Genomic DNA, 24608 nt, shown 5'->3' on the forward strand with positions numbered 1-24608 from the left:
GAGGAGAACCGGCCCCTCCCTCGGGCGCCGCTCCTTCCCCGGGGCGCTAGGACCCAGTGGAAAGTTGTCATCCCAGCCCCGGATTCCAGGCTGGCTTCCCTGGGTGTGACGTCAGCCAGCAGCCCCGTCTCCCCCCCCCCTCCAGCGGCCCCCCCCGCCCCGTTCCCAGGCCCGTAACATTAGGCAGGAAAATGTTACTTTCCGTCCAGCCCCGGGCCGCCATCGCCACATTTGGCTACAATAAGACCAGCAAGAAGGTAGGAAAAGCGGCTCCGCCTGGCCCCCCCGCCCCAGCGCGCCCCAATGCCCTTGGCTCCCCGGGAGGGGAGAAGTGGGGGGGGGGTTCCCAGGCCCCCGCGCTCCCTGCACCCCCCCAGGGAGCCGCGGGGCCGGCTCAGGCCAGCCCGAGTTAGCCTTTGTGCTTGGGGAAGTTGAGGGCCCCCCCCCCACATCGCCCCCCCCCGCACCGCCCAGGGTGAAGATCTGGGCCCCCCCCCCCCCCCCCCGCCCCGCCGCGCTGCTCGAATCGCTTTTCCGGGCACCCCCCCCCGCCCCCCGCGCCCGGGCCCAGCTGAGCTGCGTCCCCGTCCCCCCCGCCCCCAGCCCCGGAGTGTGGGGGTGGGCTGGGGGGTGGCGGGGTCTGACCTCCATCTCGGGGTTCAGGGGCAGAGCGAGGTCCCCGTGTTCCGGGGAGACGGGTTTGATTGGTGGGTGAATAGCCCAGGCAGGCCAGGCCTGGCACCAGATTCCCATGGACGGAGGCACGTGGGTGCCAAGCGGGGGAACCCCCGTCTGCTCCCCACCTCCCTCTGGCTATGGCTGGCTCTGGGGCTACCTGGGGGGCGCTGGGGAAGGGGTCGGGGAGGGGCTGTGTCCCCCTTGTGCCAGGCAGAACGCGAGGGGGGTGTTATTGGGCATTGGGGTCAGAGTTAGGGGGTTTGGGGTCTTGCTGGGATTAGATTTGGGATTTGGAGTGGGGTCTCGTGAGTTAGAGTGGGAGGTGACGGGGAGCCAGGACTCCTGGGTTCTATGCCCAGCTCTGGGAGGGAAGTGTAGCCTGGTGGTTAACACAGTGGGGCCTGGGGACGGGGAGCCAGGACTCCTGGGTTCTAGTCCCAGCTTTGCCACGGGCTGGCGGTGTGACCTTGTGGGGGGGGACAAGCCTCTGTGCCTCAGTTTCCTTGTCTGCAGAGCAGACTGGGGCGCGGGGCGGGGGGGGGCAGGTGGGTGAATTCTCATGTCTCTGAATCCCAGCGAGACCCTCTGCCCTTCACAAGCCTCTTCTCCCACAGTGCCACCCCGGTGGGCAGAACCCTTGTGCCCTTACCCCCCCCCCCCATAGCAGTGCATAACAGCTGGCCTCTCTCGGTCCCACGGGGCAGGGATTCGTGCAGCACCAGGGGGCCTCCAATACCACCCCCATGTTCTTTGACCCCCACTTGGACCCCAGATTACACCCAGAAAGATGGTTCTGTAATCCAGACCTCTCCCTGCCCTTTCGGGGCTCCCTTCTGCAGACCATGGCTTGGATTCCCCCCACCCCCTCTTGTCCCCGTGACATTAATGTCCTGAGCGTTGGAGATGAGTCTGCAGCTCCAGCCAGCCAGGCTGAACTCCCCAACCAGAAGCCATGACTGACAGGCCCCGTCACCCACCCCGAGTGTCCGCCCCCCCCCGCCCCCCCCCAGGGTCCACACCGAGTCAGGCCGCCAATGCCAGTACGGCAGGAGATGGGGAGGAAAGTGGAGGGCTCCGAGAAGCCAGCTGTGCAGATTTAAAATCATTCCTTTGTGTGTGCGAGATCTGTCACTTTCCAACCCACTGAACTTTCTCCAGGGGAGCGTGTGGGCCCGTGGCGGGTTCGCGTGTGCGAGCCTGGGGGATCAGCGCGTGTGTTGTCCGCAGCGTACTTGCGCCAGCCTTTTCTGTCGGCGGGAGTGTCCGGGGGGTGTCGGCACGTGTTTTGGGTGCTTTTGGCGTCTGTCTGTCTTTGTGCGCCCGGGTCGTCTCCCTGTAACTGCTGGTGCGTGTCCGGCCTGTATTTGGGGCAGCGGTGTTGGGGTGTGCACCTGTAACATAGATGCCGTGTTGATGTGTGTGGCGGTGAGTCTGATGACATGCTGGTGAATTTGCTCTAGTGTGTCTGGGTTGGCGCGCGTGCGACGGTCGTGCCTGGGTGTCGTACTGGTGAGTCTGTGTGTGACCGTCCGTGGGGCGGAGGGGGGGAAGCAGCAAGGTGGGCACCGCACAGTCATCGGAGTGGTGTGTGGCCTTGTGGAGGAGCTGCTGGGTGTGAGTGCGTTGTCCAGGGGTTTGGTAGGTCTGGGTTTCCAGTCGGGATCTGGGATACGGGGACACGGTCCGCCCGAAGACGCAGCCACTCCACCCCACGTGGGCAGTTCTCAGCCACAAAACAGCCCCACCCCCGACGTCTGTAATGCAGCTGGGGACGCGGGGAGTCAGAATACGTCTTCCCTGAAGTTAGGGGAATTTTTGCCTCATAATTTGCTGACTGTCTGAGTTACTCATCTCGAATGAGTGGAAATACTCTGCAGGGAGCTCTGCGATTTAGGCCATTTCTTGGGCTGAGACATGTTACTTACTGATTTTGCGTATTTAAAGGGGTCCAGTGGCTTGGTGGCTGGTACTGTTTTGTTTTGAGCAGCCCAGGTTGATGAGGCTCTGATCCGGGTGTGGAGTTTCTAGTTGCTGCATAAAACTACCACGACGAATAGCTTCATAGACTTTTAAGGCCAGATAATCCTGCCTAGCAGAGGCCAAAGGAACTTGCTGTTCCTGCACCCAGCCCATATCTTGTGGTCGAGCTAGAACCAATATCTCGAGTGGACAGGAACTCAGCTCAGACTCCAGGGCCACCTAGCGTCCTGTCTCCAACGGGGGCCAGCACCAGATGCTTTAGAGGACGATGTAAGATCCTGCCCTTTAGCCCACATGGGATAATCTGTCCCCTACTCTGGGCTCATCCGGCTCGCTAAGAGATTGGTGTAAGCCGTAAAGCAGGTGGGTCAGTACCAGGGCTGGCTGGAGAAAAACTCCATTTTGTGGGAAATGTTGAGGTTTTGAAATTTGTTTCCATTCCATGTTCGGGGACTGGGGGGAGGAACCGACCACACAGTAACCCAGGGGTCAGGGCACGTACCGGGCATGGGGGAGACTCCGGTGTGGTCTACGCTACAGATTTATGTCGGTGTAACTACATCGCTACGGGAAACATACTTCCCTGAGCGATGCAGTTAGACCAACCTAGTGTAGACAGTGCTCTGTTGGCAGGAGCGCTTCTCTGAGCAGCACCGCTCCCGCCTCTCGCGGCGGTGAATTCACCACGCTGATTTCCCATTGGGGTAGGTAGTGTCTTCTCTACACACCACAGCTGCACCGGCGCAGCACGGGACCTGTAGACAAACCCTCGGACGTGGCCCCGGGTCTCCCCCTCCCAGGCAAGGTCCTGGCTCCTGTTCTGGGGCGCGTCTCGCTCTCGTTCTCCTGCGGTTCCTCGTTTCTAGCGCGTGACCCCTCCAGGAGCTTTGACCTGTGATGGCTCAGGCCAGTCTGCGCCCTGAGCATGTTTCTTACCTCTCTCTGCCCTCCTGGCGCTTCTTCTGGGATCCTCGTCCGTTAGCACGAGGGTTGCGCCTCCTGGGATGTCCACACGGCTTTGGGAACCCGTCCGTGGATTCGGTGCTTCCGAGCCCATGCTGGGTCGTCCGTCCACACCGCATCACCCGCCTGGGTTAACGCTTGCTGGAACCGCGGCTCCCAGCCACGCCGCTGCATCCACGCCTCTGTCTCGGGTCTGCGTCCACACTGCGAAATGACAGGGCTGAGACCTAAATCACAGTGGGACTCGGTTCAGACCTCACTCCCCTGCTCCAGCAGGTCCTAGGGTCTGGGTCCTGAGCCAGACTGATTTGTATGTGGACAGAAGTGGGGCTTGCCTCAAACCTGAGTCAGAGCCCAGCCTTTAGTGTGCAGGATAGACGTAGCTAAGAACCCCAGTCATGGGCCAGGGTCCCATGGTGCTAGGCGCTGTGCATTATTTAGGTCTATTACGGTAGCACCCAGGAGCCCCATTCGTGGGCCAGGGCCCCATGGCACTTGGCGTGGGCTGGCAGAGCTCTGGGAAGCGGCTGTGCTGGTCCCAGAGATATTTGACATCATGGGTTAAAGAACCAGCCCCTCTTGTTAGCTTTGAAATGAAACCCTCGGGCCCACAGGCTTTCGCTTGCGAGCTGCCTGGGCTCAGCGGGGCCCTGACCTGCTCCTGCCCAGTGCGAACTAGACACTATGCACTGGAGCAGGCCCCTCTGCCCCAGTGGCTCGTCTGGGTAACCTGAGTGAGCAGCCCGCCAAGGGGAGCGGGGGGCACAAAACCTAAGTCTATGGTGGGGACGGTCCGATGGGACTGCCCACAATGGCATGCAGCCGATCTGCAACGATTAGCAAATATCTCCACCGGCCGGGGACGGGACACTGGCTGGGGAGGGCTCTGAGTTACGACAGAGAATTCTTTCCCGAGTGTCTGGCGGGTGGGTCTCACCCACATGCTCAGGGTCTAACTGATCCCCAGATTTGGGGTCAGGAAGGAATTTCCCTCCTGGTCAGGTTTGCAGAGACCCTGGTGGTGGTGGGCGGGGGCGGGGGGAGGGGGGTTCGCGTTCCTCTGCAGCTCGGGGCACTTGCAGGTTTCAACTAGTGTCAATGGTGGATTCTCTGTAACGTGGAGTCTTGACACCAGGATCTGAGGATGTCAGTGACACAGCCAGAGGTTCGGGGTCTGTTACAGGCGTGTGGGGGTGGGGTCCTGGACATGCAGGAGGCCAGACTAGGGTCTCTGGGTCTGAGTCGGCAGGCCCCACGCCTGAAAAAGGAATTGCGGTGTTGGGGCGCCCGGGGGGACCCCAATTCTGAGCAGAATAATTACAACATGGCCGTGTAGGTGTCCCTATGGAAATCTGAGCAACGGGGAGGCTGTGTGGCCTCGTGGTAAAGTATGGCCTGGTATCCAGGAGGCCTGGTCCTAGCATCTTGAGCAAGTCATTTCTTGCTCTGGGCCTCAACTTCCGCATCTGTGAAATGAGGTTAATGATCCTGCCCACCCTCGGTCACATTCTGTGGGAGCGGCGCTCGGCGCTGTTCGTTTTATACCTGACAGTTTTTGATGTTTCTGTTAGTTTAAAAAAAAAAATTGTCCAATGAACCTCGATCCTGCACCAGTTTCCCCACATGCCTCACTTCCCACTCCTGAGACGTGCCGTGAGCTTTGGAAGGGCTAAACGTCTGTGTGAGGCGGGGCGCTGGGTACATCAACTAGGCCAAGCTTCCCAAAGGCCCCGCACCCACAGATCGGGCCTGGAGCTTGCAAAGATCTCAGCAAGGCGCGAAAACAAGTGGTCGAGTTTTTCGAGAGGGGCTCGGAGAGAGAGTCACACTGGGAGTTGTGTGGTGAAATGTTGCCCTTGTAATATCATTATTAATTAGGGGTAACAGGATAGCACCCAGGTGCTCCAGTCAAGGCCCCATTGCCGGGCGCTTTACGTGATTTATTAGGTGTCTTACGGTAACATCGAGGCGTCCCCGCCATAGGCTGGCACCCCGGTATGCCAGGCGCTGTACAAAATGCCCGCTCCTGGGCATTGCTTCCTGGCAACTCCGCTCTTTGGCAAACCTGGCGCAGCCAGTGGGTGCTGGGGACTATGACCCCCCGGCTGACCTGCAGCCCCACTGCCAAACAGCAGCTTCCGCCCGCAATAAATCTCTGCAAATGTAGGTAGCACTGGAAGGGAAAAAAAAACAAAAAGGCATTGAGGAATGTCATGGTATCAGCCACACCCAGCTGGCATCACTGCCCAGGCATGTGTTGTGGTGATAATTAGTGATGTCACCAACCATTTCCTGTGGCGGGCGGGAGAGAGAGAGAGGGGACAATTCTCCTGCTGGCCTAGTCCAGCATCACTGGAGGGTTCTGCCCCTCTGTGACTGAGTCCTGCAAGGGGCACTGCAGGAGCTGGTGGGTGAATCCAGACCGGAGCGGTGGCTTGGAGCTCCCTTTTTCACAGTGATCTCGGTTTTCGGAACGGTCCCAGTAAATTTGGGCTCCCGCGTTTGTGAGTTTTGTATCGGTTTTGGTGGGTTTTGTTTTTAAATTCTCGGAGACGTTGACCAAACTTTAGCTCAGAACAAATATTTCCTCCAGAAACAGCGTTTTAATAACGATGGCAACCCCCCCACCCCACCCCCGAATTCTTGTATCTCCAAGAGCTTTGCAAAGGAGGTCAGCGTCAGCGCTGTTTTGCAGCTGTGGAAACTGAGGCACGGAGCTGCCGTGACGTGGTGGCAGAACCAGGAGTTGAACTGAGCTCGCTGGACTCCTGGCCCAGAACTGGGCCTTCCCCACCACCCTGCCTTCCTCTCAGGGCCCCCTCTAGTGCCTGAGAACCCCAGAGTGAAACTGACTGGGAGGGAGTGTGAAACTGACCGGTCTGTTTTCACTCTGGAGGGGCCAACCCTGAGCCTCCAAAATCATGAGTTTGGTTTGAAAGTCAGGGAGATTTTATCTAAATTCTTCTTCAGAGCCTCCTTGTGTCTGAGCCTTGGGGGTCACACTCAGGTCACGTTTTCAGGGTTTTTCCCTGCAACCAGGAGGGCTAGAAATTTACTCTTTGGGTTTTTTTTGTTTTTTTTTTTCCAAATTAAAGCCGAGATTCTCGCCTGACCCGCCGGCTCCCGGAGCCGGGTCTTTCAGAGGAACACCAGATAGTGCTCAGAGCAGCCGCCGATGAAGTGAGCTGTAGCTCACGAAAGCTTCTGCTCTAATAAATGTGTTAGCCTCTAAGGTGCCACGAGTCCTCCTGCTCTTTTTACCAGATAGTGTGAGGCTCGCGATAAGATCATGAGCGTTGGCAAGACATGGAAACCCGCCACTTTTTTTTAAAGCAACCCCAAGGTGGAGAAGCAATTCGTGCCTACGAGCGCCGGGCATGGACCCGGCCCCAGCTGTGCTCGGCGCTGTACCAACATACTTTAGATCATTCCATTCCACTCACCTCTGGGGTGGGCCAAGAACTCAAGCCAAGGGGTGATTGTTCCTTCAATAACCGTGTATTTGTTAAGCTCTTACCGTCTCAGCCTTGGATTGTCAGAGGAAAACTGACGATCTCGCCGGCACATCCCAGCTTAGGGCTCCACCAGGCCAGCCCTCTCTCCAGCTGCCTGCTTGGAGCTGTTCCACTTTGTACAATAATTACACACCGGCTGGGCCAGTGGCAGACACGGGCCCGACGGCCTGGTGGTCAGGGCCCTCGCCTGGGGAAAGCAGAGGTCTGCATCAGGCGGAGCAGGGAGTGGCATCGGGGTTTCCAGCATTGCCATGCTCTGATCACTGGGCTGTTGGCTATTCCGGGGCGGAGGCGCATCTCTGGTTCTGACCTGAAATCCTACCCTGGCCCGGGAACCCGCGGCATCAAAACCGGCGCATTTCCACGGACGGTTTCGGTTGCCACAAACCGGTGTTTTCCCTGGTTTGGTTGACAAACTCCGGAGCAGCTTTGGCGCAGAAGCTGTGCCGTTTCAGACGCTCTGTCCGGCTGGCGCTCCTTCCCTGGGTGTAGTGCGGTAGCAGCCCGACCGCTGGTGGCGCAAGGCGCTGTACATAGGGTCCCTGCCCCAGAGAGCTTCCGGTCTGAAGAGACAAGGGAGGGGAAATCCAGGGACTGCGGAGACTTGCCTGAGGTCACAGGCTGGGGCCATGGTGTTGCTGGGAGAAGAACTCAGGTAGCCTCACAGCCAGGCCCCTAAACCAACCTTGCTCCTGGAGCTGGGGAGAACCCAGGTGTCCTGACACGTCCCTCCCTCTGCCAACGTTCGATTCACCAACCCCCCCACCCCGTTGCTCTCAATCCCACCTAGATTTGTGGCCTCAATTCTTCCAAACCCACCCGTCTCTAACGCTTCCTGTCGCCCTGGACATGCCGCGTCTCTGGCACGGGCGAGATCTGCCGTGGCCGGGGGTCTCTGGGCCACGCCCTCCCCCCAGATGCAGAGTCCTGTCGGCTTCATGGGGACAGCGCTGCAATATGGGGGCCTAAGGGCGGGATTTTGGTAAGGGTTAAGGGAGTTAGGCACACAATAGGAGTCTGGCACCTAACTCCCCTGGGCTTTTTGAACCACCCCCACCCCTACGTGGGTGAAACTAGCCCGCTGTACCATGTTGCTTTCCACGTCCTGCAGACCCCCCCCCCCATTTAACTACCAACTCAGCCATACCTCCCACCCCTCCCCTGGCAGCTGTCTCCGTCCACCTCGCTGCCGCACCCCGACATACCACCTGGGCTTCTCTGAAGCCACCGGCAGCTTTGGGGGAAACCGTGTGCTCGGCTCCCGCAGCCCGGCAGCGAAATGAGCAGCGGAGGGGACAGGAGCTCGCGTCCCGTCCACCCTCTCAGAATAACCAGGTTCAAACACGATGCTGAGAACGTGGCAGGGGCCAAGTCATGTGCTTGAAGCGTGTTTCTTTTCTTGCCTGCGTGGACCCGCGTCCTGCCCCTCGTGGCTGGCTGGGCCGAGACGGGAGGTTTTCCGCCCTCCAGTCTCGGTGGCAAAGGCAGAGCAAGAGCCGGTGGCTGGGAGGTGAAGCCAGAGCCCCCCCGACGAGACGTAGGGCCCAGGTTGTGAACAGGGAGGGGGAACTGATCCTTGGACCCGATGCCCGAGGCATGTGGGGTTTCTCCGTCACTTGGAAGGCTGTACCTCGAGATGGGGCTTTCGCAAAGATTGGGTGTAGCTCAGCCACAAGGTGTGGGCTGGCTGCAGAAATCCTTGGGACGGGGGGGTGTGTGAAACTGAGGCACATACATGTCTTGCTCAAGATCCTGCAGCAAAGTGGGGTGAGAACCCAGGAGTCCTGGCTCTCCGCCCCGCTCAGTAAACGGATCACCTTCTCTTGTGCATCGGGAAAGCTTCAAATGAGGAAAGGGGTGTCAGGGAAACTCAAGTGGGCGTTTCCACTCTGACATTCGTCCCTGACCTGGTTCTGTTTCACCCTGTCTGAGCCCCTTTCCCCTCCCAGGTCTCTGGCGCTGGCCCTGATCCTGTTCAATTTGGGGTCCCTCCTAGTGTCCTGAGAAAGACTCATTTCTCTCTCTGGTTTTGTGAAGGCGACTCTGCTCCCACCTGGCTCTGGACTCACTTCGGGCACCTCCCACCCCCTTCCCACACTGTGCCTCAGTTTCCCCAGCAGTAACTCACAAGGAGGAGTTGATAGATGAGTATTTGCCAAGGGCTTTGGGCTCCCTGGGCAGAGCAAAGCTTTGCTGATGAGCCAGTGCATGTGGGCCTTTGGCGTTGCCCTCTGCTGGATGGCACAAGGACTGCTCACGGGTGGACCATAGACCCCATACTACTTTGTGCCGCTGGAGAGTCCCCCATGAACTCAGTGGGGCTGGGGGCTTTCGGAGCAGGGGGGCCTGAGTTCTAGACTCGTAGCTGTTGTGAGGCCCCGATGCTGTGTGCCTCGTGCACGCAGGCCCTGCACATTCTGGGGTGAGTTCCAACTCCGCGTCTGTCAGTGGGGTGAGCGCCCCAGAGACGCTCCCATGCCGGGCTGGGCTGGGCTGGTACCGGCTGCCAGGGAGGAGCATTGGACCAGCCCCAAGCTCTGCCCCGGGCCAGCCCCTCGTGCCGCTGCTGTCAGGGAGCAGGGAGCCGGGTTCCGCAGAGGGAGATCCTCACGGTGAGCGGCCCTGCCGTGTCCCACGCCTCTCGGCGCCTGGGCCCAGGGAAGCCGGTGGTACCATTCCCGTGGGATCAGCGTTGGGTGCTGGGCAGACGTGGCCGGCACAGGCCTCCTGCTGACCGGAGCAGCTTTGATCACATGGTTCCAATGGCCCCAGGAGCAGCCAGAGCCTGAGAGCGAAGGGCTGAGAGTGCAGGGGCAGAGGGTTGAGGTGGAGGCAGGGAGGGGCTGGTGCCCCTCACTCCCGACCCCCAGCCCCCTGCTAGCCCAGCCCTGGGCTCCCCCCCACCCAGCTCTGCCGGTGCCCCTCACTCCCGACCCGCAGCCCCCTGCCATCCAGCCCTGGGCTCCCCCCAGCTCTGCCGGTGCCCCTCACTCCCGACCCGCAGCCCCTGCTAACCCAGCCCTGGGCTCCCCCCAGCTCTGCCGGTGCCCCTCACTCCCGACCCGCAGCCCCTGCTAACCCAGCCCTGGGCTCCCCCCAGCTCTGCCGGTGCCCCTCACTCCCGACCCGCAGCCCCCTGCTCTCCCAGCCCTGGGCTCCCCCCAGCTCTGCCGGTGCCCCTCACTCCCGACCCGCAGCCCCTGCTCTCCCAGCCCTGGGCCTCTCCTGAGCTCTGAGCCAGCCCTTCCTGAACACTGCAGCGGTTTTGCAATGTGGAGTGACGCCCACACAGGGCGAAGCGGATTCTCCCCCCCCCCCCCCGCCCCCGTGACCTCACTCAGCAAATCACAGCCCAGCCTGGGGAGTAGGGAGTTGCTGTCCCCGGCCCCACATGTGCATTGCACGCCCCTTGCACGCTGGGGCACGAGCGTTCTGGCTCTCCTCGTGCATCGCACGGCCCCTCCCTTCCATCCCTCCGTGCACATCCTGCCCTGCTGGGTCTGGGGCGGGAGATAGGGGTCCAGCTGCGAAGGGCTTTGACAGCGGCCCAGGGGTTAGGGACTGAGCCCTCCCTCCAGGCCTGAGTTGGGGTTGGTTCCAGGCAGGCGGGAGCTGGGGGGGGTGGGGGGCATTTCTCTGCCTGTGCTCGCCCTGTGGCTGAACTGAACACGGGGCCTGCAGTTCAGCAAGGGGGTGTGTGTGTGTTCCCGCCCCCCAGGCTCTGCCCCAGGAATCCCCCCCCCGCCCCAGGAATCCCGCCCCCCCCCCCGCCCCAGGTGCTGCCAGGCGCATCCCTCTGGCTCTGTCCTGGGGCCCGGGGCAGCGGCCGACCAGCGTCACCAGAACCCCAAGGAGCACGTGGCCGGTGGCTGGGAGCCCGGGCTCCTGGCGCCTATTCTGGACGGTGACCTTGGCCCATCCCTTAGCCCCTCAGCTGACTCTGCTGTGCAGGGTGGCGGGCGCCTTACACGGGTGCTGGTTCCACCGGCATCCAGAGCGCCCCCTGGGGGCGAGCGCGGCCCGGGGCTCGTGGCGGGCGCTCAGCGTGGCCGGAAGGTTCGAGGCCGGGCTGGGGGCCGGTGGGCGCTTTGGAGGCTGGGGCTGTGGCCCTGGAGGAATCCGGCTGGGTTTCCGCAGGGGAACCTCCTGCCGCAGCTGAGTCAGCTTCCTCCCTCCCCGCGCCGTCCTGCGCCGGGAGATAAACCCGAGGAGCCAGCAGGCCCAGCCGGTCGAGGGCCGTGCTAATAACATACCCCCCCAGGCAGCGGGGCAGATGGGGAAACTGAGGCACGGGTGGGGGAAGGGACTCATCCAGGGTTGCACGGCGGGGCCATGGCAGAGCTGGGATCAGAATCCAGGAGTCCTGACAACCAAAGGGGGGGGGAGCGGGGTATGGGGAGCCCAGGGCTGAGGGGCTGTGGGTCGGGCGTGAGGGGCACCGGCAGAGCTGCAGGGGGGAGCCCAGAACTTGTCTCCAGGGGTGGGGGGATGGTTTTGGGGGGTGAAGCCTCAGGTTCGACCCCCTCAGACTCAGCCCGCACAGACCCCCCCCCAGCCTCATGCCATTGACTGTACCTAGGATGGTTTAAACTGGCCCCTATAGGTGCTAACTTACTCAGATCCTGGGGGTGCTCGTCTCCCATTCTGCCCCACACCCAGCCCCCACTCCACCCCCGCCCCGCCTCCTGTTCCACCCCACTCCACCCCTTCCTCCAAGCCCCCGCCCTGCCCCTTCCCACCCCTGCTCTGCCCCATGCCCCGCCCCCACTCCACCCCTTCCTCCAAGCCCCCGCCTCTTCCCAGCCCTGATCCTCCCAGTCTTCTCCCTCCCCCCCCAGCACCTCCTGCAGGCCACTGAACAGCTGATCGCGGGGGCGGTTGGTGGGTGCTCCAGCTCCGGAGCACCCCCAGAGTCAGCGCCCAAGCTGGCCCCTGAAACCCACAGCCCTGCCCTCCCCCCTGTGAGCGTCACGGAACGCAGTGAGGGGTCACCCTGGCATCTCAGCCCCCTGCCATGCTCCTCCCCAGGGGTGGCTGCATGTCCCCAGCACTGGGGGGGGGGGGGGGGGGGCACGGCGCGCTCTGGAAGCAGCCTGAGGCAGGAGGTTGTTACAATCCGGCCTCGGTTCAGTGAAAGCTCCCTTTGCTCTCTGTCCACTGCCCCAGCCTGCCACCCCATCCCTCTCCCCTCCCCGCTAAGGAGGGGGCAGGCAGCCTCTCTCTGCGGCTCCCTGAGATCCCTGGGAATTAGGAAAGTAGGCCGGGGCAGGAGGAAAGATTCAAAGAGCCGGAGGGGAAACGTGAGCCAGCCAGCCGCGGATCCCACTTCCCCCACCAACGTCCCTCGGGAGCCCCGCCCCCCGCTCACCAGCTCCTCCCCCTCTTGTCTCCCAGCAGCCTTATGTGGCAGTGGCCCAGCAGATGGCGCCCCCGAGTCCCAGCGGCAGCAACAACAACAGCAGCGGCGGCGGCGGCGGTGGCGGGGGCGGCGGGGGCGGCGGGGACCAGCTGAGCAAAACCAACCTGTACATCCGGGGCCTGCACCCGGGCACCACCGACCAGGACCTCGTCAAGCTGTGCCAGCCGTACGGCGCGGGGAGGGGCCGGGCGGGGGGCTGGCTGCTTCCCGGGAGGGGGTCGGTCTGAACCCCTGAGGGAGGGTTCCCCCCAGGGGGCATCAGGGCGGGATACGGGGCCGACACATCCCCCAGATAGGGTGCAGAAATGGGGGACGGTGGGGGGGTCTGACGGGCAGGAGATGGGGGGTGTCCGACATGGGGGGGGGGCGCGGGAGATGGGGGGGTCTGACGGGCAGGAGATGGGGGGTGTCCGACGTGGGGGGGCGGGAGATGGGGGAGTCTGACGGGCAGGAGATCGGGGGTTTCCGACGTGGGGGGGGGGCGGGAGATGGGGGGGTCTGACGGGCAGGAGATAGGGGGGTGTCCGATGTGGGGGGGGCAGGAGATGGGGGTGAGCTGACATGGGGGGGCGGGAGATGGGGGGTGTCTCAAATGGGGTGGGTGGGAAATGGGGGATCTGACATGGGGGGTGTCCCACATGGGGCACATGGGGTACCCTGGACGCTCCCTTAGACCTTAGCCAGAGGCTGAGATGCGGCCGCAACCCCGGGGCTTGTCCCCCCCCACCCCAGTGCTGCTTCTGTCAGGGGCTCTGAACAGAGCCAGAGACACCCCCCCACACGTCTCCCCGACCCCCCGCCCCAGCACTCCCAGATCACCGCAGCCACTGGTTTCCTTTGGGGACAAGAATCCATCCTGGGCTCCCCCCAGCTCTGCCGGTGCCCCTCACTCCCGACCCACAGCCTCCTGCTAGCCCAGCCCTTGGCTCCCCCCCAGCTCTGCCAAAACCCCTGGTGAGCTGGGATCGGGCCCAGCGGCGTGGGGCCATCGCCCCATTTTGGGAAGGGCTTTGAGTCCGGTGCCCCGCAGGGACTGGGTCAAACTGTCCCCCTGGATCTCTGCATTGGCCGGGGGTGGGGGGACGTGAGGGGCTCCGGAGGGGGTGGGGGGCCCTGCTGGGCAGCATCCATGGAGGGTGGATCTGGCCCTGCAGTGGCCCAGGAGCTGGCATGGGCCGGGGGGGGCTGTCGCTGCCGTAACCTCAGCTCACCCCGGCCGGGAATGCTGGAAGCGGCCCAGAGCCGGCGCCAGCCCTGGCAGGCCCTTGCAGTTCCGATCAGGAATTCGCGGGGGGAGGGGCTCTGGGAGCTGCTCTCAGCTGCGGGGGGCGGGGGGGGGGGATAACTCCTTCAGGGATGGATCAGGATTCGGGGGGGGACGGGGACGGACAGGGTGTTTCACATCACACCCCGATTTCCCAGGGCCCGGCGCCTCCCGCTGTGACATGGCTTCACCCCCTTGTGCTGCGCGGGGTTGCCGGCTCCCGCACAGTTTGTGAAGGGTTAATTCAGCCTCCCTAATTGGGCCCCAATTTGCGGATGGGGAAACTGAGGCACGGGGAAAGGTAAAATGGGAAGGGAGCAGAGGCTAGTGGTTAGAGTGAAGGGGGAGGAGGGGATGGAAACCAGGACTCCTGGGTTCTCTTCCCACCTGTGCTGTTGACTCCTCCTCCCCCCGCCTCAGTTTCCCCACCACCCATTTCCATGGCTGGTGTCTATCCAGGGCCATGGGCCCCTGCCACGTTCCCTGCCCTGCCTTTGGGCTCATGGGGTCCCCCGGTGCCGCGCAGCGCCAGGGACTTGGTCAATCCAGCAGCTGGTCGGATTTCCTCCCCCACCCTGCCTGTCTCAGGTCCCTCCCCGCCAGGAAATCCGGCCGGGCTGACCCGGAGGGGGGATGGGCTGTTTCCCTTCCCTGTCTTGTGGTGATGGTGGGGGGCTCAGAAGGCATCTGCCCTTTAAAGGCCCCCCCCATTGGCTGCGGCATCCTGGGGGAGGGGAAATCTCCTGACCCCCAGTGCTGGAGGGGGGGTTCTGGAAACTGTCCCGCTGGGGATCCCCAGCCCCCCGCACCCCTGGCTTTGCAGCTGCTCAGTGGGGCCTGTGGAGAGGGGGAGGGCTGCCCCCTGGGAATTCCTCGTCTAACCCTTTCCCAGCTGGGGGATCTTTCTTAGCTGGCACCAGTGGGAATTCGCCCCAAGTTTATTGAAGCTCCCCGAGCTCTGCCCCCAACGTCCGCAGTCCCCACCCTGGCTGCAGGATTCGCCTTCACTTCCTGGCCTAAATCAGTGTGGCTGTTAAACAGCCCCCTGCCCCACCCCAGAGGCAGCCGCATCTCAGCGCCAGGCGAGGGATCCCTGTATAACCAGCCCCACCCCAGACTTGGCCGCATCTCAGCGCTGGGCGAGCAGTCCCTGTATAACCAGCCCCTGCAGAGGCAGCCACTGGCTCCGTGCCGGGTGAGGTTTGGGGGTGGCAGGCGTTGTGGGATGCCCTGTTAGGGGGTCCCGCTGGCCGCTCTGCCCCATGCCCACGGTAACTCCTCTCTTTGGCATCCCCCCCCCCCTCCCCAGATACGGCAAAATCGTTTCCACGAAAGCCATCCTGGACAAGACGACCAACAAGTGCAAAGGTGAGGCCCGGTGCCCCACAGTGGCGCTGTGGGGGGGGGTCACTGGTTCCTGGGAACCCCCCTGCTGCTTTCCCCTGAAGTCTGGGCTCTGGATAAATTCCAGCAAAGGGTCCCGATATACCCAGTCCCTGCGCCTCACCCCAGACCCAGCCACATCGCAGAGCCAGGCGAGGGATCCCTGTATAACCTACCCCTGCGCCCCGCCCCAGAGCCAGCTGCATCTCAGCGCTGGGTGAGGGGGTCGCAGGGTGGTGGGAAGCAAAATATCCCATAAAGGGCTTTAAGATAAAAAAACTTCCTCAATATCCTCAATATCCAACAGACACGCGCTGGTCTGAGGCTGCTAGGTCCCCCTCCCTGCCCCCACCCCCCCGATCTGGGTCCCCCCTCACAGCCCCTCCTTCTTTCGCAGGCTACGGCTTTGTCGATTTCGACAGCCCCACGGCGGCGCAGAAGGCCGTGACGGCGCTGAAGGCCAGCGGGGTGCAGGCCCAGATGGCAAAGGTAAGGGCCCCGGATGTTGGGGGGTGTGGAGGGTGTGTGTGGGGGGGAGTTCCAGCCACTGGCCTCCTCCTAAAGCACTGAAAGGTTAATGGTTCCAGCTGTAGGAGCTCCCTTCCCGGGCCCCCACCACCTTGGGGGGTCCCCTGTCCCCCCAAGGATGTGACACTTGCTTTGCAGGTTTGTGACTCACCCTGCAGCTGGTTGGGCACCAGCTTTGCCCAGGTGGCTTTGGGGGGGCGCCAAGCCGACTGGAGAATCGGGGCCATGGGGCTCTCTCGGCCCGGGGTGGGGGGGACGGACGGGGCCTGATCTCAGGCCAGGCCGGAGCTGTGGACGATTCTTCCCAGGCCAGATTTGGACTTTCCGTCCTGCCCCGGGACAGGGAAAAGTTCTGAAATTTGGGGTGTTGTCCCAGGACGGGGAGCCCGGCTGCCCCCTGCTCCCCGAACGTTCCAGCCCCGGGCTCCACCCCAGCTCTGCCGGTGCCCCTCACTCCCGACCCGCAGCCCCTGCTAGCCCAGCCCCGGGCTCCCCCCAGCTCTGCCGGTGCCCCTCACTCCCGACCCGCAGCCCCTACTAGCCCAGCCCTGGGCTCCCCCCAGCTCTGCCGGTGCCCATCACTCCCGACCCGCAGCCCCTACTAGCCCAGCCCCGGGCTCCCCCCCAGCTCTGCCGGTGCCCCTCACTCCCGACCCGCAGCCCCTACTAGCCCAGCCCTGGGCTCCCCCCAGCTCTGCCGGTGCCCCTCACTCCCGACCCACAGCCCCCTGCCTGCCCAACCCTGGGCTCCCCCCAGCTCTGCCGGTGCCCATCACTCCCGACCCACAGCCCCCTGCTAGCCCAGCCCTGGGCTCCCCCCAGCTCTGCACCTCACTCCTGACCCGTAGCCCCATGGGGCAGGGGGAGAGGAGGTAATTCCCCACACAGAGGCCAGTTTCAGGGGAGGGGAGACCCTGGGGGGCTCCTTTGGGGGGTGCTGGGCAGCCCCTCACTGCCGTGTCTCCATAGCAACAGGAGCAGGACCCCACGAACCTGTACATCTCCAACCTGCCGCTCAGCGTGGACGAGCAGGAGCTGGAAGGGATGCTGAAACCCTTCGGGCAGGTGATCTCCACCCGCGTCCTGCGTGACCCCAACGGCACCAGCCGCGGTGTCGGCTTCGCCAGGTCAGAGCCCCCAGCCCGGGGCACCCCTGGGGGGAGGGTCATTGGCACGGGAGGAGATGGGGATGTTGGTGGGGGGAGGGATTGTGGGCGCAGGGACGTTGGCGCTGGGGGTTGTCGGCGTGCGATGGGGAGGGGGATGTTGGCACTGGGGGTGGCTGTTGGAGTGGGGCTGTTGGCGCTGGGGGTCGTTGGCACGGGAGGGGGAGGGGGGCGTTGGCGCTGGGGGTCGTTGGCACGGGAGGGGGGAGGGGGGCGTTGGCCCTGGGGGTCGTTGGCACGGGAGGGGGGAGGGGGTGTTGGTGCTGGGGGGCGTTGGTGCTGGGCTCAGGCCTTCTCTCCCTCCCCCCACCAGAATGGAGTCCACAGAAAAGTGTGAAGCCATCATCACCCACTTCAACGGGAAATACATCAAGACCCCCCCGGGGATCCCAGGTGGGCGGCAGGGCCTTGCGGGGATGGGGGGCACCCAAGGGGGAACCCGGGGGGCACGAAAGGGGGAACCCGGGCAGCGGGAGCCGGGCAGGGGGCTGTTATATAGTGACTCTCCTGGGGGATGGGACCCTTCCCTTCCAGGTTTAACTCCTGCCAGGCTGAACTCGGGACAGCAGGGGGCTGCGGGTCGGGAGTGAGGGGCACCGGCAGAGTTGGGGGTGGGGAACGGGGGCTGTGTGTCGGGAGCAGGGGGGCCTGCGGGTCAGGATTGGGGGCCCCGGAAGAGCGTGGGGGGAGCCCAGGGCTCAGCTAGCAGGGGGGCTTTGGGTCGGGAGTAGGGAGGGCTGCGGCTCAGGATTGGGGGGGCCCCAGCAGAGCGTGGGGGGAGCCCAGAGCTGGGCTAGCAGGGGGGCTGCAGGTCGGGATTGGGGGGCCCCGGCAGAGCATGGGGGGAGCCCAGAGCTGGGCTAGCAGGGGGGCTGCAGGTCGGGATTGGGGGGCCCCGGCAGAGCATGGGGGGAGCCCAGGGCTGGGCTAGCAGGGGGGCTGCGGGTCGGGATTGACGCCTGCCTCTGTCTCTGGGCAGCCCCCTCAGATCCGCTGCTTTGCAAGTTTGCCGATGGGGGGCAGAAGAAGCGCCAGCCCCAGGGGAAATACGTGCAGAACGGGCGGGCCTGGCCGCGGGACGGCGACTCGGTGAGACCGGCTCCCGGGGGGTGGGAATCGGCCCCTTGCCCAGCCTGGGGTCCCCTTTTCCCCCTGTTCCAGAGAGATCCCCCGCCGCTCTCTGGCCCTGGACCAAGGAGGGGCTGCAGGGTCCCGTGCCCCAGGGTTGCCAGGTGCCCGGGTTTCGACCAGAACGCCCGGTCGAAAAGGGACCCTGGTTAAAAGTCTGGTCGGCGGCGCAGCGGAGCTAAGGCAGGCTCCCCACTGCCCTGGCTCTGCGCAGCTCCCCGGAAGCAGCTGGCATGTCCGGCCCTAGGCGCAGGGGCAATCAGGGAAGCTCCGTGTGCTGCCCCGGCCCCAGCGCTAGCTCCGCAGCTCCCATTGGCCGGGAACTGCGGCCAATGGGAGCTGCGGGGGCGGGGTCTGCCGTCACGGGCAGCGCGCATAGCCTGGCTGACCCTCTGCCTAGGAGCCGGACATGCCAGCCGCTTCCGGGAGCAGCGCGGTGCCAGGGCAGGTGGGGAGCCGGAGGTAAGCGCTGCCTGACTGGAGCCTGCACCCTGAACTCCCTGCTCCCATGTCGGAACCGGCACCCTAACTCCCTCCCAGAGTCCACACCCCTCCTGTACCCTAACTCCCCACCCCAGCCTGGAGCCCCCTCCTGCACCCGGGAGCCCTCACTCCCTCCTGCACCCCAACCCTCTGCCCCAGCCCAGTGGAAGTGAGTGAGGGTGGGGGAGAGCAAGTGACCGAGGGAGGGGGGCTGGAGTGAGTGGGGGATTGGGCCCCAGAGAAGGGGCGAGGCAGGGGCGGGGCCCTGGGGAAGGGGCGGGGCGGGGCAGGGCAGGGCAAGGGTGTTCGGTTTTGTGTAACTAAAAAGTTGGCAACTCTGGTGTGCCCCCAACCCATGAGCTGGCGGGGGGGGTCTCTCTACCATATTGGGGGGAGACATGGATGTGTGTGTGGGGCTGATAAGCCCCTTCTCGTCTGGGGGGTGTGGTGGGGGGGTCAGTCCCTGAGATGCTGTGTCAGGGCAGTGGCTGCCTTGGGGGTCGTGGAGGCAGGATGGGGGCGTTCCTGTACCCGGGAGTGGGGGGCTGCGCTTCTGGGCAGGCCTGAGCCAGGTGTTGTGTCCCCACAGAGTGGCATGACCTTGACCTACGACCCCACCACGGCTCTGCAGAACGGGTGAGTCCCTGTGTCCTTCTCCCTCTCATTCCCCCCTATGTGTGCTGGGGGGGGCCACACTCCCTTTCTGTGCATCCCACAGGGGAGTTTAACCCATAAGGGCCATGCTTCTGTGTGTGTTGGGGGCGGGGGGGGGGTTGCCTCCTCTCCCCCCTTCTGTGCCGCCCGCCGTGGAGTTTAACCCTGTGACGCCCGGCCCCCTCCTCCCCTCGCAGGTTCTACCCGACCCCCTACAGCCTGGCGCCCAACAGGATGATTGCTCAGACCACGCTCGCCCCTTACCTCCCGTCTCCCATGTCCTCCTACCAGGTACCAGCGCGGGGGGGTGGCCGGGGGCCTGGCCAAGGGGGAAGGGGGCTGTGTCAGGGTGTGACCCCCCAGGTGGGGGGCCGTGTCATGGCCTGTGTGGCTGTGTTGGGGTGTGATCCCCGGCTGGGGGGGGCCGTGTTTGAGGCTGATGGGGGCCTGTCAGGGTGTGATCCCTCGGCTGGGGAGCCGTGTCAGGGGCTGGCGGGCCGTGTCGGAGTGAGACCCCTCGGCTGGGGGTTGTGTCGGGGGCTGGGGGGGCCTGTCAGGGTCAGACCCCCAGCTGGGGGAGCCGTGTCAGGGGCTGGCAGGCTGTGTCGGAGTAAGACCCCTCGGCTGGGGGGCTGTGTCAGGGGCTGGGGGACTGGGTCGGGGTGAGATCCCCGGCTGGGGGATTGTGTCTGGGGCTGGGGGGGCCTGTCAGGGGCTGGATCAGGGTGAGGCCCCCAGCTGGGGGGTTGTGTCGGGGGCTGCGGGGCCGTGTCAGGGTGAGACCCCTGGCTGGGGGGTTGTGTCTGGGGCTGTTGGGGCATGTCGGGGTGAGACCCCCAGCTGGGGGGCCACGTTGGGGGCTTGGGGGCCGTGTTGGGGTGAGACCCCCAGCTGGGGGGCCACATTGGGGGCTGGGGGGCCGTGTCGGGGTGAGACCCCCGGCTGGGGGTGTGTGTCGGGGGCTGGGGGGCCGTGTCGGGGTGAGACCCCCGGCTGGGGGGGGGTGTCGGGGGCTGGGGGGCCGTGTCGGGGTGAGACCCCCGGCTGGGGGTGTGTGTCGGGGGCTGGGGGGCCGTGTCGGGGTAAGACCCCTGGCTGGGGGGCCACGTCGGGGGCTGGGGGGCCGTGTCGGGGTAAGACCCCTGGCTGGGGGGCCACGTCGGGGGCTGGGGGGCCGTGTCGGGGTGAGACCCCTGGCTGGGGGGGTGTGTCGGCGGCTGGGGGGCCGTGTCAGGGTGAGACCCCTGGCTGGGGGGCCACGTCGGGGGCTGGGGGGCCGTGTCGGGGTGAGACCCCCGGCTGGGGGGGTGTGTCGGCGGCTGGGGGGCCGTGTCGGGGTGAGACCCCCGGCTGGGGGTGTGTGTCGGGGGCTGGGGGGCCGTGTCGGGGTGAGACCCCCGGCTGGGGGTGTGTGTTGGGGGCTGGGGGGCCGTGTCGGGGTAAGACCCCTGGCTGGGGGGCCACGTCGGGGGCTGGGGGGCCGTGTCAGGGTAAGACCCCTGGCTGGGGGGCCACGTCGGGGGCTGGGGGGCCGTGTCAGGGTAAGACCCCTGGCTGGGGGGCCACGTCGGGGGCTGGGGGGCCGTGTCGGGGTGAGATCCCCGGCTGGGGGGGTGTGTCGGCGGCTGGGGGGCCGTGTCAGGGTGAGACCCCCGGCTGGGGGTGTGTGTCGGGGGCTGGGGGGCCGTGTCAGGGTGAGATCCCCGGCTGGGGGTGTGTGTCGGGGGCTGGGGGGCCGTGTCGGGGTAAGACCCCTGGCTGGGGGGCCACGTCGGGGGCTGGGGGGCCGTGTCGGGGTGAGACCCCTGGCTGGGGGGCCACGTCGGGGGCTGGGGGCCGTGTCGGGGTAAGACCCCTGGCTGGGGGGCCACGTCGGGGGCTGGGGGGCCGTGTCGGGGTGAGACCCCCGGCTGGGGGGCCACGTCGGGGGCTGGGGGGCCGTGTCGGGGTGAGACCCCCGGCTGGGGGGGTGTGTCGGCGGCTGGGGGGCCGTGTCGGGGTGAGACCCCCGGCTGGGGGTGTGTGTCGGGGGCTGGGGGGCCGTGTCGGGGTGAGACCCCCGGCTGGGGGTGTGTGTCGGGGGCTGGGGGGCCGTGTCGGGGTGAGATCCCCGGCTGGGGGTGTGTGTCGGGGGCTGGGGGGCCGTGTCGGGGTGAGATCCCCGGCTGGGGGTGTGTGTCGGGGGCTGGGGGGCCGTGTCGGGGTGAGACCCCCGGCTGGGGGTGTGTGTCGGGGGCTGGGGGGGCCGTGTCGGGGTGAGACCCCCGGCTGGGGGGCCACGTCGGGGGCTGGGGGGCCGTGTCGGGGTAAGACCCCCGGCTGGGGGGGCCACGTCGGGGGCTGGGGGGCCGTGTCGGGGTAAGACCCCCGGCTGGGGGGCCACGTCGGGGGCTGGGGGGCAGTGTCGGGGTGAGACCCCCGGCTGGGGCGCCACGTCGGGGCCTGGGGGGCCGTGTCGGGGTGAGACCCCTGGCTGGGGGGCCACGTCGGGGGCTGGGGGGCCGTGTCGGGGTGAGACCCCTGGCTGGGGGGCCACGTCGGGGGCTGGGGGCCGTGTCGGGGTGAGACCCCCCAGCCGGGCCCCGCTGACACCCCTCTTCGCCCGCAGGTTCACAGCCCGTCCTGGATGCACCACCAGTCGTACCTCATGCAGCCCACGGTGAGGCCCAGCCCAGCCCCCCACCCCTCGGGGCGGCTCCCCTGTCTCCGGGCCCAGGGGAGGGGGGCAGCTGCAGGGCAGGGCCAATGAGGCTGCTCTGACATCACTTCCTGGTAGCCGTGGGGCCCAAATGCATCACTTCCTGTTGCTCACCGGGATTTCATCGCCAACAGGAAATGATACCGACTGACTATACGCATCACTTCCTGTCCCTCGTGTGGTCTCTGACATCATTTCCTGTACAGCCTTCCCACCAGGGAAAGGGCCTTTCTGGTGCCCGGTTCTCAGCTGGCCCCAGGCTCCCCCCCCGGCCCTGTGCTGATTGGCCGTACCGACTCCCGTGGCCCCAGGCTCCGCCCCCGGCCCTGTGCTGATTGGCCGTACCGACTCCCGTGGCCCCAGGCTCCCCCCCGGCCCTGTGCTGATTGGCCGTACCGACTCCCGTGGCCCCAGACTCTGCCCCCGGCCGTGTGCTGATTGGCCGTACTGACTCCCGTGGCCCCAGGCTCCCCCCCGGCCCTGTGCTGATTGGCCGTACCGACTCCCGTGGCCCCAAACTCTGCCCCCGGCCCTGTGCTGATTGGCCGTACCGACTCCCGTGGCCCCAGGCTCCCCCCCCCCGGCCCTGTGCTGATTGGCCGTACCGACTCCCGTGGCCCCAAACTCTGCCCCCGGCCCTGTGCTGATTGGCCATACCGACTCCCGTGGCCCCAGGCTCCCCCCCTGGCCCTGTGCTGATTGGCTGTACCAGCTCCCGTGGCCCCAGGCTCTGTCCCCGGCCCTGTGCTGATTGGCCGTACCGACTCCCGTGGCCCCAGGCTCCGTCCCCGGCCCTGTGCTGATTGGCCGTACCGACTCCCGTGGCCCCAGGCTCCGCCCCCGGCCCTGTGCTGATTGGCTGTACCGGCTCCCGTGGCCCCAGGCTCCGTCCCCGGCCCTGTGCTGATTGGCCGTACCGACTCCCGTGGCGCTTAGCACCCCCCGTTGCCAGGTCTCTCTCCTCCCAGCCCCCCCCCCCCCGGCCGCTCTCCAACCTCTCTCCTCTCTGCCGCAGGGGACGGTGCTGACGCCGACCATGGACCACACCATTTCCATCCAGCCCGCCTCCATGATGGGCCCCCTGACCCAGCAGCTGGGCCACCTCTCCCTCAGTAGCACTGGCACGGTAAGGCCCCCGTCCGCCGGCACCGGCGTGGGCTCCTCTGGGCACCAGCCGCCCCCTGACTTCTCCTCTCTCCCTCCCCAGTACATGCCAGCGGCAGCAGCTTTGCAAGGAGCTTACATCCCTCAGTACACGCCCGTGCCTTCCTCCAGCATCTCAGTTGAGGTAAGGGCCCTGTTCCAGGCTGGGGGCACAGCTGGAGGGGCAAGCCCCTGCCACATCCGTCAGCTGCAGGTTCTAATCTCCCCTTCACCCCTCCGCCGCGCTACGCCTCCCAACCCACCTCTGAAAGGCAGCCGCCTCTGGGGTGGGACGTGGCAGCCGCTGGACAGCCGACGCAGCAGTAAGGAACCCGGGGATCACGCACCCTGCGTTGAAATGCAGCCACCTCTGGGGTGGGGTATGATGGCTGTTGAGCAGCCGACACAGCAACCTTGCCCTGGCAGGCTAGGACAGGAAGTGGCGGGGACGCCTGTCTCCAGCTGGCATCAGGTCAGCACGGGGCATTGGCTGGGAGCAAAGAGGCTGGTCAGGATGGGGGTGCAGGGGCCAGACGGGGAGGCCACCCCCACCCACCCCCCTAAGCTCCCTGGGCTTGGCTGCCTTTCAGGAGAACAGCGGCCAGCAGAGCCAAGTGGCTGTCGAGTCTCCGTCAGACCACGCCGCCTACTCCTATCAGTACAGCAAGTAACGGCAGGTAAGGGCTGGGGGGGCGGTCTCAAGGGACGAGAGCCTGTCCCTCTTGGTGGCGCTGGCCCCAATCCGGCCACAGGGTAGGAGACTGGCTGGCGGGGGAATGGGGCATGGGGCCTTTCTCCTGTAGGGGGCGCTGGCCCCAATCTGGCCCCAGGGCAGGGGACTGGTGGGCTCTGGGGGACAGGGAATGGGGCATGGGGCCTTTCTCCTGTAGGGGGCGCTGGCCCCAATCTGACCAGCCATTGGGGTTAGGGAATGGGACATGGGGCCTTTCCCCTGCAGGGGGCACCAGCCCCAATCTGGCCCCAGGGGGGCAGACTGGCTGGCCACTGGGGTCAGGGAATGGGGCATGGGGCCTTTCCCCTGTAGGGGGTGCCAGGTCTGATCCAGCCCCAGGGTGGACACTGGCTGGCTCAGGGGGATGGGACATGGGGCCTGTCCCCTCGGCTCATTGCAACCCCCCGTATCAGTGAACCGTTCTCTCCCTCTTCAGCTGGACCAGGCGTCTCTGCTCCGAGCACTCGCCCCGAGGGAGAACGCCACCTCCTCTTTGATTTGTGCTGCATCTAGAAGATCGAATCCATTTTTTTTTCTTCGTTCGTTTCTTTCTTTTGCAAAGAAAACAGTTTTTTGTAAAAAAACAAACAAACAAAAAACCCGGCAATAGACTCTGCTCACCAAGGAACCAAAGCGGTGGAATGGGGGGGCTGGGTCACCAGATCCACTCCGTGCGGACGGACAGACGGACTGAGGCCTGTTTTAATATGAGGAAAACAAATGTGTTTGGTTTATTTTTTTGTCGTTGTTTTGGAGAAACCCCTTTTTTCTGGGTGGTTCTTTAAGGAAAGGGTTGATCCAGGTGGGTGGATCTGGCTGCCCCGGAGCGGAGAGGCTGCAGATTCAACTCTCTGGGACAATCGTCGTTTTCTT

At 65.1% G+C, this 24608-nt stretch overlaps 1 protein-coding gene across 6 annotated transcripts; it reads left to right on the forward strand.

Annotated features, from left to right (window-relative positions):
- On the forward strand, positions 1 to 24336 carry RBMS2 (RNA binding motif single stranded interacting protein 2). 6 transcript variants are annotated; one of them, XM_037883705.2, is made up of 14 exons: positions 1 to 257; positions 12531 to 12721; positions 15129 to 15187; positions 15600 to 15691; positions 16700 to 16857; positions 17210 to 17289; positions 17876 to 17985; positions 19097 to 19143; positions 19359 to 19452; positions 21770 to 21820; positions 22875 to 22985; positions 23067 to 23147; positions 23593 to 23679; positions 24172 to 24336. In XM_037883705.2, exons 1-13 carry the CDS (start codon positions 192 to 194, stop codon positions 23671 to 23673), a joined length of 1221 nt encoding a protein of 406 aa, XP_037739633.1. In that variant the 5' UTR covers positions 1 to 191; the 3' UTR covers positions 23674 to 23679; positions 24172 to 24336. The 6 variants fall into 6 exon arrangements, with proteins under 6 accessions (XP_037739633.1, XP_037739634.1, XP_043388546.1 ...); XM_037883706.2 differs by having other exon boundaries at positions 4 to 257; positions 12534 to 12721; XM_043532614.1 differs by having other exon boundaries at positions 65 to 257; positions 16706 to 16857.
- The last annotated feature ends 272 nt before the right edge of the window (positions 24337 to 24608 follow it).

The sequence above is a fragment of the Chelonia mydas genome, chromosome 20 (assembly GCF_015237465.2).
Source record: "Chelonia mydas isolate rCheMyd1 chromosome 20, rCheMyd1.pri.v2, whole genome shotgun sequence".
Classification (NCBI taxonomy): Eukaryota; Metazoa; Chordata; order Testudines; family Cheloniidae; genus Chelonia; species Chelonia mydas.

Bases quoted from the DNA above. Each gene is read 5' to 3' on its own strand.
- RBMS2 (XM_043532611.1), top strand. From the start codon at position 192: ATGTTACTTTCCGTCCAGCCCCGGGCCGCCATCGCCACATTTGGCTAC. The intron at 12,722-15,128 runs GTACGGCGCGGG...CCCCCTCCCCAG, and splicing joins CTCGTCAAGCTGTGCCAGCC to ATACGGCAAAATCGTTTCCA. The intron at 23,148-23,592 runs GTAAGGGCCCTG...GCTGCCTTTCAG, and splicing joins CCTCCAGCATCTCAGTTGAG to GAGAACAGCGGCCAGCAGAG.